Raw genomic sequence first — 11,976 nt, forward strand, 5'->3', positions numbered from 1 at the left:
TGGTGTTATTGCTAGTGTGTCTGTCCTCACTTTCATAAAAAGAGTGTGGTGATATCTCAGAGTGGCATTTCGATGCCTGAAATGCTCCTTATATAAATAGAACAAGCAGATCAGCATGACTGAGTGATAAAATTACCTTCTGGTCTTCAGGAAGTTCAGCATGCAACTGTGCTATAGGGATCTCAGCATAACTCTCTTCACAGCACAAACAAATAGGTTTGGAAATGGATCTAGAGGAGACATACAACGAGGGAGAGAGTACAGAGGGGAAAATGACTCGAGCTGCAGCTGCGAAGTTGGTGAAAAAGGCTTTTCTCGAAGCCCTGAAGTCCAATGACTTTGAAACACTGGAAGAGCTCTTGAGTCAAAAGAAAATCGACGTGGACACGGTGTTTGAAGTGGAAGATGAACACCTGATTCTGGCATCCTACAAACAAGGTAAATGTGGCAGCATTCGGCAGCCAGGAGGTAGATGGGTTTGAGTGATTTTCAAGAAATTGTGGCCTTTTGTCTCTTTGGAAGCTGCAGCGTGAGTGGATTCATAGGCAGTAACCTCTCAGTAGGTTCACATGGCCGCGGCCACCACAGCAGGGGAGCTGATCAGCTGTGCCCACCGGGCTTGGTGGAGGGCAGGCCAGGGACCGGCCCGAGCCGCCGTGCCACCGAGGCAGCTGCTGCAGCTTCAGGGGAGCCCAGAACGAGGAGCCCTTTGCCATTTCCTCGCAGACCACTTGGGTGCAAAGCCCAGAATAGACACGTGCAGGCTAAGTGTGTTATTCGCATTTCTTGTGTGTACCTACACACATATACAGACCATTTAGAAACATAAAATAGTAAATCTCTTCCATTTTCAGTTTGCAGCAGTAGTAGAGTGAATTCTCCCTTTCACAGGAGAGCTAAGGAAATCCTGTGGACCTTGGATGTTGCTGGATGGGGGGAGATTTATTTTCAAGTGGACAGAAAGCAAGGCTGTGCTCGTTTATCAAAACAGAAGAATAATCTGGAAAAACACACCATCTATTTTGGAGTGTAGAAAACCCAAATCAGTTCTCAGCCAGACACTGGCTGTGTTTCAAAAAACTTAAAACAAGCAATAAAACAAGTTTTCTCTGTGCTAAAATCAACATACTTCGTGACCTACTTGCTAAGAGACTCTTCGTGTGTCTTTAGAAAACAGTCATGATCAGCCTTTGCCAGAACTTAATCGTATGTGGAGATAAACACCTCCAGTCTCAGCAGCACAGCAAATGCACTTTCTTTTCTGTGGCATAAAGGAGGGACAATATCCCACCTCCTCTCCTTTTCTGTGTTTACCTCTTATTTAATGATTGGCTCCTGTTCTTTCATTTTCATTAGGGTGACGATGATTCAGTCATGACGTGGGGACAGTATCTGAACTAACCCACACAGTGATGAATGTACCTTAAAATACCTTTTCTTCTGTCCTCAGCAGGCTGAGATGCATTCTGGATGTGGTTTGAGACTACAGGATTAATGCACAGATTTTTAATTGTAGATCATTTGACTGCAAGCATGAACCTGTCTCTTTTGGAGAAGTCTCTCCTTTCTCCAAAAGGTGGAGAAGTAAATGCAGCCTATGGCCTAAATCACAGCAGTGTATTCATGGGGTTTTGTCCAAAAGGCAGAAGGCATTCTATCAACTCTTGTGCAAATTCTACTTTTATTCTGAATCCCAGGTAACCGTGGTTTGAGAGGGGAATTTCCTTGAGGAGGAAGAAAAATTAAGCCCCATCATCCCACCATTCAGACAGCCTGAGCTTTGCCACAGCCCTAAGTGATGAAGTGGAAAGGAGATACCATGGGTGACAGAGTGGCTTTGCTTCCTCTCTTCCAAAGATGCCAAGAGCTTCCAAGGACACTGACCTCATGTGCACCACAGCTTTTTTGTGTTTCTAACCAAAGAAACAGGCAAGCTGAATGAGGCCTCCTATGGAGCCCGCATCTGCTTCCTGCTCAGTGCCTGGTCCCCATCCCTCTGGGCTCAGAGATGTCTGCAGGTTTGGGCAGAGGACATGGGAGATGCTCCCCCAGGACGTCTGAGCACAGCTCACCCGCAGCAGCACAGGCAAGGGAAATAAATGGTGGTCTCAGGCAGGGAAATGTTGGCTATATAAAGTGATAACTTGGCTTTTAAATATCACTTTCCTGCTGTTACATATCATTTATGGCTCACACCTGGCCATAAATGTGAGGCCAGCTGTGTGTGGGATAAGCCAGAAGCGCTCCACAGCTCACTGGTAACATGCTGCATGTGTATTCAGATGGGGAGCCCATTTAAGAAATTTGCTCTGCTCTGCTGTACGCATAGACTCTGGGATATAGCCCACCTACTTTGTGCCTGGTTTGGGAGCATATGATCAAAAAGGTCATCTTACCGAAGGTGCCAAGGTAACCTGGATAGCCAGCAGCTTGCAAGAGGATTGAGCGGCTGCAGAGGAGCCTGTCACTCTGCTCGGGCACTCAGGTGCCTTGGGGCTGCCTGCTGTTGCCATTTGTGGTGTGGGTTCCTTGGGGACTGGGTTTGGTAGTCCCCAAAATTTAGTCCTAGAGTGGGTGCTGTGGTCTGTCAGCAGTTTCTCACCCCTGACATCTCACAGGCTGGCACTGACAAATGCTTATATTGGTCAGGAACAAATCACTGCAGCCATGCCAGAGCAGGAGGTGCAGCCACTGTCATGACTGTCCATTTTATAACTATAACCTTTCCATGGAAATCCAGCATTTTTCAGAGGCGTACAGGACTGCATTACTGGCATCTACCCCAGAATATATTTGCAATTTAACTAGGAGGGAAGAAGAACTTTAATCCAAGCTTCTCCCTGCCACCAGCACTTTGTTTCTATCTACCTCTTTCCTTCCTCTCCATCTTCTTTCTGTCCAATACCACGCACATGAATACTGTAAAAACTATCTATATGACATTAAGGTTGAAAAACTATATAAAACTAGAGATTCAAAAGTGAAGGTCTGAATTAATTTGACCTCATTATACATCTTTAGTATTTTTGCTATGTCTTTTACACGGTAACAGTATTCAGCCAGGCATCCGTCCAAGAAGAAATAGATACATCAAACCCAGAAAGTTTTACAGGCACATTCTAGCTACAATGCAGCTGCTGTATCTAAAAAAAAAAAGTGAAAAGAAAAATTTTTAGACTTCTTCTGCCCTTCTGCACATTATTATTGTTTTACTTTTTTAAAACAAATTATTATAGTAATCACTTCTGAGACTGTCTCTGTGCAGTCATTAAGTATGTTGTCCTATTTGGGAATCAAATATTTAAGTGCTACTTGGTCTTACACCTGTTTTTAAGTAAAAAAAAAAAAAATCATTGTGAAATTTTCAGAGAATAATCCAAACATTTTGGAGGCAAATTTCATGCTAAGTTGTCCCTGCTCCTTTTTGGCTCTTCAACCTAATTTACATCAGCATCCAAACTCCTCCCTCCATACTCCTTGGGGGCAGTGAGGGTGTGGGGCTGAGGGCTGGGAGCAGCCGCATTGCCAGGGGTCCTCTATGTGCAATGCACCATTGGAAGTCTGAGTCCAGCTCCTGATGTGAACGATACTGCAGTCTCCCCTGTGGATACAGCAGGATGAGCTCTCTCTTGAATCACCTGCCTAAGAAAATGCTGCCTTCTTGTTCCAACACCACCTCTGTTCAACTATTGGCAGGCTGAAGATCCCATTTCCCCCATATGTTTTAACTGGTGGCATTTCAAATGCTCTAAGCATTTATTTTTTTTTTTTTTTTATCGAAGAAAAACAAAAACTGCCTTCAGAGTACATCTACATGGGAATTGTCTCTCCAAAAGGCAGGCTATTCAGCACGCATGGTAAAAGTGCTCAATGGAAACAGGCTTGAGAGAACTTTGTGTACACTCAACTGTATCTGGTGAAATTACAGTAAATTAAAGCAAAACTCCAACCCTTCCTTCCCCCTCAATTATTCTCAGTAGGTGGATAGTCCAAAGAAAAGTCTTTGCCAAGGATGGTAACACATTTTCACTTTGTACAGGATACTGGCTTCCTAGCTACAAATTAAAAATATCCTGGGCAACCGGACTTCATCTAGCTGTCATGTATGGGCACCTGGAGAGCCTTTCAGTCCTGCTCAATCACAAAGCTACCATCAACTGCCGTCCCAACGGAAAAGCTGCAATCCACGTAGCGTGTGAAATGGCAAATGTTGAGTGTCTCAAGATCCTTTGCAACCATGGTGCTAAGCTGAACTGCTTTTCAATGAGTGGGCAGGCCCCCTTGCATTTCTGTACGACACGAACCTCCATGCCTTGTGCCCAGCAGCTGGTTTGGAGAGGTAAGATAAAGCTCTGGGGGGTCTCTCATGGCATGCCCGGAGATGGTGGGCATGGTCTGTGTTTTCTCTTAGGAGGCAATTTGTCAAAGTATATGTGTATTTATCCCTTCCATCCACAGCTGTCTCACGTCTTCATCTCAGACTCCTTTTTCCTACCTCTTTGATCAGAGGAAGTTTCTCCCATTCTGATTCCTCACCCCATCTGTCCTTCCCTCTCCCTGGCCACTGGCCCTTACTCCAGGGTTGTTTCCCATCTCAGTGCCTCCAGCCCACTGCCTGATCACTCCTCATCAGAAGGACTCCTCTGAATTGGGGAGTTTCTATTTCTCTATTTTTTTCCTGTCTTCACAGAATCACAGAATGGCAGGGGGTGGAAGGGACCTCAGGAGATCATCCAGTCCAACCCTCCTGCTAAAGCAGGTTCACCTAGAGCAGGATGCATCTTTGTCATCTAGGTTTACTATTGAGATGTTTTCAGATGAAAGTGCACCCCTCTCCTCTTCTTTCTTGTTTAAATTTCCTTGATCTCAGTAAAATTTTTCCAACCACTTGTTTATTGAGACCTGACCATGAAAAACTGGATGCAGTTTTTCATACCATCTCTTCATTTATCAGCAGCCAAACTCCGCGTCTGTGTAGGGATTGGGGAAAAAAGGCTATTGATACAGGATTTTTGTTTTTCCAAAGTAAGATACATTATGCTGCTGGCCATCTGTAACAAATGAAGCTATGAATAGTTGTAATTCCCAGATAAATATATTGGTTTCACACATTGATTCCTTAACACAAGGATGCTGACTCGGGACACAGTAAAAGACAGACAAAAGGTACAGCAAAGTCAGGCAGTTCAAGTCTTAAGACAGATTCCCCTATTTATCACACTATGCCATGGCAAATACAAATGCTTTGGGGTTTTTTTTTTGCTATGTGTGTTGTTACTGAAGGCTTTTCCTGCGATGCAGAGCGCAAGTATGCTTTGTGGGCAAGGCAATCTGCAGTCCTAAATGAATAACCACATCAGTTTTCTTCTGCTGGAAAGATACATATTATGTTGTTTGGTAGAAAGGAAAATAAATGCTGCCAGTTTTATCCTGCCCAAAGCAAACAGTCCTGACAGCAGGAGTTGAATTTCCTACTATGGAAGAGCTTAAAAGTCAAATGTAGTCTTATAAAATGTAGCACAGGACAAATGCAAATGAAAGGATGTATTCTGTAGGCTTTCTCCACCCACCCATCAGCAACAGAATAATAATACTTTACACACCACCCTTCATCCCAAACCACTGGGTAAACTCAAATCTCCACACGAGCTAAATTTTGAGACTCCAAACAAAATGGGAAAGGTCTGGAGCAAGATGTGGCAGGGGTGCGCATACACATTGCACCACCAACCGAAGCCAGGTTTTCGGTTAATGTCCCTGCACCAAGGTTTCCGAGATGCATCTCTCCCCTGCCATCTCCACTCGGTGGTGTCGTGCTGGGCTGATTCAGCTAAATGCTGGTTTGGGCACCCTGCCAACCAAGCAAAGCTGATCCCCTGTTCATTTACCACCTCCAAACTTAGACTGCTGGTACTCACAGACCTCTAACATGACTAACGCTCAACATGGCTTAATGGCATTAGCGCTCAGCTTTTCCAGCCCAGAGGTAATTTCTGATTCCTCTTTCTCCCTCCCTGTCCTTACACCTTAGTCTTAGTGTAAGTTTGGCCACGTAAGGGCTTCCGTGAGCCCGGAGGGAAGAGGGGTGGCCATTATGCACTTGCTCTTGCATGAGTACTTTATTGATGGTTTGCCAAGGCCCGGGGTTCAAGGAGCCCTTGTCTACCCAGCTGCAGTGGTCAACACCAGCACCTTCCATCTCTGGAAGAAGCCCCCTTGCCCCTCCAACCTGCTTGCCCTGCTGCAGTTGTACAGTTCTGCTTTGCTCTGGGGAGCAGGGTCTTGCCAACCTTCCCTCTTTTCTAACAGGCAGCGTGCAATATTATTCCTACAGTCATCTGAGTTTCTTTAGAGCAAACAGCCAGTGGCCGGAAAGTGGGGATCCCCCCGTTGTTTGGGCAGGGGCCAAGGGGGAAGTCGGGCCCCCCTCCGCTGTGCTGCTCAGTAGATGGAGCTGTTGGCTCAGCTGCGACAGCTGCCGGGCACAGCTGGAGCAGCCCGACAGTCCCCTTAACAGCTGGAAAACAGGATCTGCACCCGCAGCCGGGAACTTGGGCTATGGCTTTTTTAATATCATCTACAGATCTGTCATAGATGTCCTTTTTTCCAGGCTTGCAGTTAATGAGGTGCTGCAGGAAGGGCTCACAGGGTGTAGATCTGAGCAGAGCTATTCTCAGGAGGAGGAGTAAAGTTCTCCTTTTTCCTTCAATTCTTCATTTATAGGAAAAAGCGTTTTACACAGGGATTTGGACCTGCATGCTGCTCCAAAATAGTGTTCCAATCAGGCCTTCTGTCAGCTTGGGGCCAAGTTATCACATCCGAAGCTGGATGCAAGTACCTGAAGTTTCTGAGGGTTTTCTGGAGGCTTAAGAAATGCAGAATCCATGTCCCAAGCTATTTGCATGTCCATGTGCATCTTTCAATCCAGCCGCCCACGCTTACCTTCTCCTTGGGTAGCAGGGCGCAGATAGAGAGATGGCCAAACCAGGATTTCATTGCCTTCATTTTTTTTCCTATCATCTTGGTTTTTGGCAGGAGCAAATGTGAACATAAAAACAAACAACCAAGATGAGGAGACTCCTCTGCACATCGTTGCACGCTTGGGTATCCCAGAGCTCGTGGCTTTTTACGTGGAACAAGGAGCGCACGTTGATGCTCTCAATGCCTACATGGAGACTCCCCTGGCCTGTGCAGCCTATTGGGCCCTGCACTATAAGGATCAGATTTACAGCCCAGATCACCACCTCATCTGTCGGATGCTCTTAGACTATAAAGCTGAAGTGAACACTCGTGATGAGGATTTCAAGTCACCGCTCCACAAAGCTGCCTGGAACTGTGATCACGTCCTGCTGCATATGCTGCTGGAGGCAGGAGCAGAAGCAAACATCATGGATGTCAATGGCTGTGCCCCACTGCAGTATATCATAAAAGTGACATCCGTGCGGCCAGCTGCCCAGCCTGACATCTGCTACCAGCTGCTGCTGAATCATGGAGCAGCTAGGATATATCCGCTGCAATTCCACAAGGTTAAGGTCGGCTTTGTACAGTAGGGATATGGAGAGAGGTGATGTCTCAAACAGGAACGGGATGAGAGATCCAAACTTCAGCATTTGGTGGTATCTGGGTTTGCTGGAGTCTTGTAAGCTGTGGGCCCAGAATGCCCAAAACCTTGTGAGCTGACTTGGTATAAGAGTGGTATCATTTAACTGAAGTGAAATTACAGTTGCTAATGCCAGAAACCAGACCAAGGTCCCATTTTTGTTCTTTACCAACCCAAAACCCCAAACTCTAAATGCTAGTTCAAGCCTAATTTTTCAGAGCTAATGCACTTTCTCATTTCAGAAAACATACATGCCTTCGTCAAACCTGGCTCCATACAGGCTTAACTGGGTTAGACGAAATGCGTATTTCATGGCCTCTACCAAAGACTGGAGATCAGACCAGTTGATTCAGTTTGTCAGTTTTGGCCTTTAAAAATCTACCAAATCTATTCCAAATTAAATGGGTTTCAGTAAAGCTTTGACTTATTCCCAGGAAATGTGAGAAATTAAGGGCAAATGCATGGCCTGGGCTCATAGCTGATGAAAAAAAAAAAAAAAAGAAAAAGAACTGCAGGATCCCTCCCAAAGAATTTCTAAAGGTCTGCAAGGCCCAAGGCACTGACAGAAGTAGCTGACAGACTTCTTATATCAGGGAACTAGGTAAGCTTGCTGCAGTCAGGATTTATTCTCTCTCATGTTGCCATGAGCAACATTTTGCAGCTCCTCCACTGTATATAAAAAATTTTAACAAGCCAAGCAACCAGAAACCTTTGGAAAAAAAAATGTCAAACTTCTGGCTGTGCCCCCCTGAGCCCAGGATGAGCTGGCCAACTGTAACAGAACAAGTCTCAGTCTCCAGAGCGTGTTTGAGAGCCAGGCCTGGGGTGTCCTCTTCCTGCCTCCACCTTTCTCCTGTTGCATGGAGTGGGTCTCCCTTCCCAACAATCATTTGCCATCTGTAAAATATGTAGGATGATATTTATCCCAGAGGGATGTTCTGCAGTTTGGTTTGTGAAAGCCTGTCTGCTGTGTGGGACAAAACTGTGCACGGTGTGAATGCAAAGTGTTATTCTGCATGTGTGAGTGACAGTAGACTTTGTTTTTTTCCTACTGAGCTAAAGTTGCTGAGCAGAGCAGTTGTTTCTGGGGCTTTGTGTGGCTTGGAAGCCTTACTTCTGAGCTGGGTTATCTCCCAGTCTTCCTTTAAATTTTCCTGTAACAGTGCATTTTTGATTTATGTGATGGAATTTTTTCTGTTCTTGTGCTGCATGACCTGGAGCAAGGACTCTGTGCATGGCTTTGCCTGGTGTCAAGACACTCAACCTAGCTATGAACAAGTTATTTCCAGATTCAGATGATAAAGCTGCCCCCATCCACAAGCTACGCTGCTCTGGAGACCTAGGCCAGTATTTCTGTATGGTGTTAAACTGGGGGGTGCACAGCTCTACTGGGGGCTAATGGGGAGGGTTTTTTGCTGCACTTGCACTGAGTGGTATACACAGAGCTTCTGCCTTTTGCATTTCCAGCCTTATCCTCTGGTACTTTTTTGGTTGTGTCTGTCTCAGCATGCCGTTGCACAGTGCCGAGCATCCAGGCTAGCCCCAGCTTCTTGGTGGTACTCATGGTCTCTATGCGTTCTGCCTGCAGGTGCTACAAGCCTGTCATTCCCACCCCAGAGCTGTGGAGGTTGTCGTCAATACCTACGAACACATCAAATCCACATCAAAGTGGAAAGCAGCCATACCTGACGACGTCTTTGAGGTAAGCTCTTCACGAGTTGCGACTGAGTAAAATCCAAGCTCATGCTTTGCATTCTCTGTATCTGGCCAAAGAAAAGTGAGCATGCTTTTAAAGAGAGGAACATCTCAGAGGATTTGGGACTTCCCTGATTAATACCACTCACTTGACAAAAGCATATCATGTACTGACAAAAGACACATTTTGGGGTAATTTTCATTGCAATGTTATCCTTTGGAGCACCCCATGCTCAGCTGTCCCTGCACTCAGCAAGTGCAAGGATTGCTCTGGTGAGACCTCACCTGGAGCACTGCATCCAGCTCTGGAGCCCTCAGCACAAGAAGGACATGGAACTGTTGGAGCGGGGCCAGAGGAGGGCTACAAAAATGATCCGAGGGCTGGAGCACCTCTCCTATGAGGTCAGGCTGAGAGAGTTGGGCTTGTTCAGCCTGGAGAAGAGAAGGCTGTGGGCAGACCTGATTGCGGCCTTTCAGTACCTAAAGGGGGCCTATAGGAAAGATGGGGGCAATCTTTTTAGTAGGGACAGCTGTGACAGGACAAGGGGTAATGGTTTTAAACTAAACCAGGGTAGGTTTAGACTGGATATAAGGAAGAAATTCTTTATGATGAGGGTGGTGAAACACTGGAAGGGGTTGCCCAGAGAGGTAGTGGAGGCCCCATCCCTGGAAGCATTCAAGGCCAGGTTGGACGGGGCTCTGAGCAACCTGATCTAGTTAGCAGTGTCCCTGCTCCTGCAGGGGAGTCGGACTAGATGACCTCTAGGGGTCCCTTCCAACCCCAAACATTCTATGATTCTGGCTGTGATTGGTGTCTCTTCAGGTCTGTCAATGTGTATGTATTTTTTTTTTTAAGTCAGCAAATGTTTTAAAAGTACTGCATTACATGTGAATGACTGTATATCTTTAGGTTCTGTTGCATGGATTGGGTTTGTCTGAGCACGACTGGTTAGCTGCAAATACAAGGGAGAATTTAAATGAAAAATAAGCGATCAAAGAGGAAAAGAAAAGATGTCAAAAGGCAAAATTGTGGGACAACCTACATGCTTTGACATAATTATCCCTTTACTTTGGACATCTGCATAGCCCCAGTATTCCAGTTTAAAACTAGTTTTTTATTAATGCTGGGGTCTTTCAAAATTTTCACGTCAATGCTGAAGTTAAGCGCACCAGTATCTGCTATGCTTTATCAGCGATGTTTAGGGAACCACATCTGTATTATAATGCAGTTATATAGCCAGAGGAACTGTGAGACTGACTGTTTTCTCAGGTCAGCTTTGTTCAGAAAAAAACTAAAAGCAATCATTTTGGGTGAACGTAAAATTAAATGCTGAAGGTCCTTTTTCACCTAAATAATAATAATAATAATAATAATAATAATAATAATAATAGCTTTGCTGAGCTATGAGTGCAATTAGAAAGGAAATATCTAATTCATTTTCTCCAAAGCAAACCTTTGATCTGATATATTGAAACATTCTTATTTGGAAAAGTCTACAGTCACGGTATTTATTCATTGAGATTGTTGTTCCCCTTGTTGAAGCTGTTTGCCAAATTTGGCATGAAACTGAAGAAAAAATTTTTGTTGACACAAATCTGTACTTTTCAATACACAAAATGTATCTGAAAAAAAAGTGAAATCAGATCTGTCAAGTAGCAAGAATATAAAGTAAGGTCAAGTCACACGTAGTTGCACATATTTACCATTCGCTTCTTTTATTTCAACATAATTTGTAAGCATCTGTACTTTTCTTCTCGTGGGGATGCAATTTTATTTAATCTAAAAGGCCTCTGGGGCTATCAGCAAGACCAAAGGTACCAAAGGCTGTTCACAGCCCCAGCAAACCCATCGGTAGCGCTGCCATTAATGCTGCCTCGCTGCCCCGGGGTGAGGTTTAGGGGATTAACTCATCTGCATGCGCTGCCCCTGAGCTGGCTGCAGCATCCATTCAGATCAGGACTAGTGCCACAGAGGAACCCCTGCCTCAGACCAATGGATGTAAGAAATACCAAGCCTAAAGATTTCAGCATGGTCTTTAACTTAGCACTAAACATTTTAAGGCAAGCAGAAGGATTTTGTGCAGGCATTTGGCTGAACCACATCACTGGTGCCTGATTTGCCTCTAAGGGACAGGGTGGCTGGCTTTGCCCTTTACCTTGTTCTGCCAAGGGCTGCATGTGGGCAGGGGAATGGGAGGGAAGGAAAACAGCCTTCTTGCTCTAAAACACGCTTGTGTTTTTTACAGCGGCACCAGGATTTCTATGACTCTTTGTTCACTGTCTGCAACAATTCACCGCGGTCACTCATGCATTTATGCAGATGCGCTATTCGGGCGATACTGTCAGAAAGGTGCCACCGAGGAGTCCCCTTGCTCTCCATCCCCCTGTCCATGAAGAAGTACTTGCTGCTGGAACCAGAAGGAATCATCTACTGAGCCGCAGCAGCGCGGGCACTGGCATCTCCCTTCCTGGATCTGCACGCCTCTGCGGGGTGCTGGAGATCCAGGCACAGCCCTGCCTGACCCAGCCCTTCGCTTTGGTACAGCTGTAGGCCAGCCTGAAGCTGGGCCAGGATTTACCGGCTCCCCTTCGAGCTGCTGTCTTGTTCTGTGCTGAGGAATTGCAGCTGCAGGCTGTGGGTCGCACTGGGGGAGATAGAGCTGGACAATTCCCTCCCCGCC

General features: G+C 45.7%; 1 protein-coding gene across 1 annotated transcript; it reads left to right on the forward strand.

Annotated features, from left to right (window-relative positions):
• The first annotated feature begins 224 nt into the window (after positions 1 to 224).
• Positions 225 to 11,730, forward strand: ASB4 (ankyrin repeat and SOCS box containing 4). Its single transcript, XM_009641920.2, has 5 exons — positions 225 to 438; positions 4,040 to 4,339; positions 7,036 to 7,526; positions 9,189 to 9,302; positions 11,542 to 11,730. The coding sequence occupies exons 1-5, from the start codon at positions 225 to 227 to the stop codon at positions 11,728 to 11,730; spliced, it is 1,308 nt and encodes a 435-aa protein (XP_009640215.1).
• Positions 11,731 to 11,976: the final 246 nt, after the last annotated feature.

This window comes from Egretta garzetta, unplaced genomic scaffold, assembly GCF_000687185.1.
Source record: "Egretta garzetta isolate BGI_Z169 unplaced genomic scaffold, ASM68718v1 scaffold30, whole genome shotgun sequence".
Taxonomy (NCBI): Eukaryota; Metazoa; Chordata; class Aves; order Pelecaniformes; family Ardeidae; genus Egretta; species Egretta garzetta.

What these genes read in the sequence shown, in the direction of transcription:
- ASB4 (XM_009641920.2), top strand. Translation starts at nt 225, where the DNA reads ATGGATCTAGAGGAGACATACAACGAGGGAGAGAGTACAGAGGGGAAA. An exon ending in TCTGGCATCCTACAAACAAG is followed by an intron (nt 439 to 4,039) that starts GTAAATGTGGCA and finishes CACTTTGTACAG; the next exon opens with GATACTGGCTTCCTAGCTAC. An exon ending in ATCCGCTGCAATTCCACAAG is followed by an intron (nt 7,527 to 9,188) that starts GTTAAGGTCGGC and finishes TTCTGCCTGCAG; the next exon opens with GTGCTACAAGCCTGTCATTC.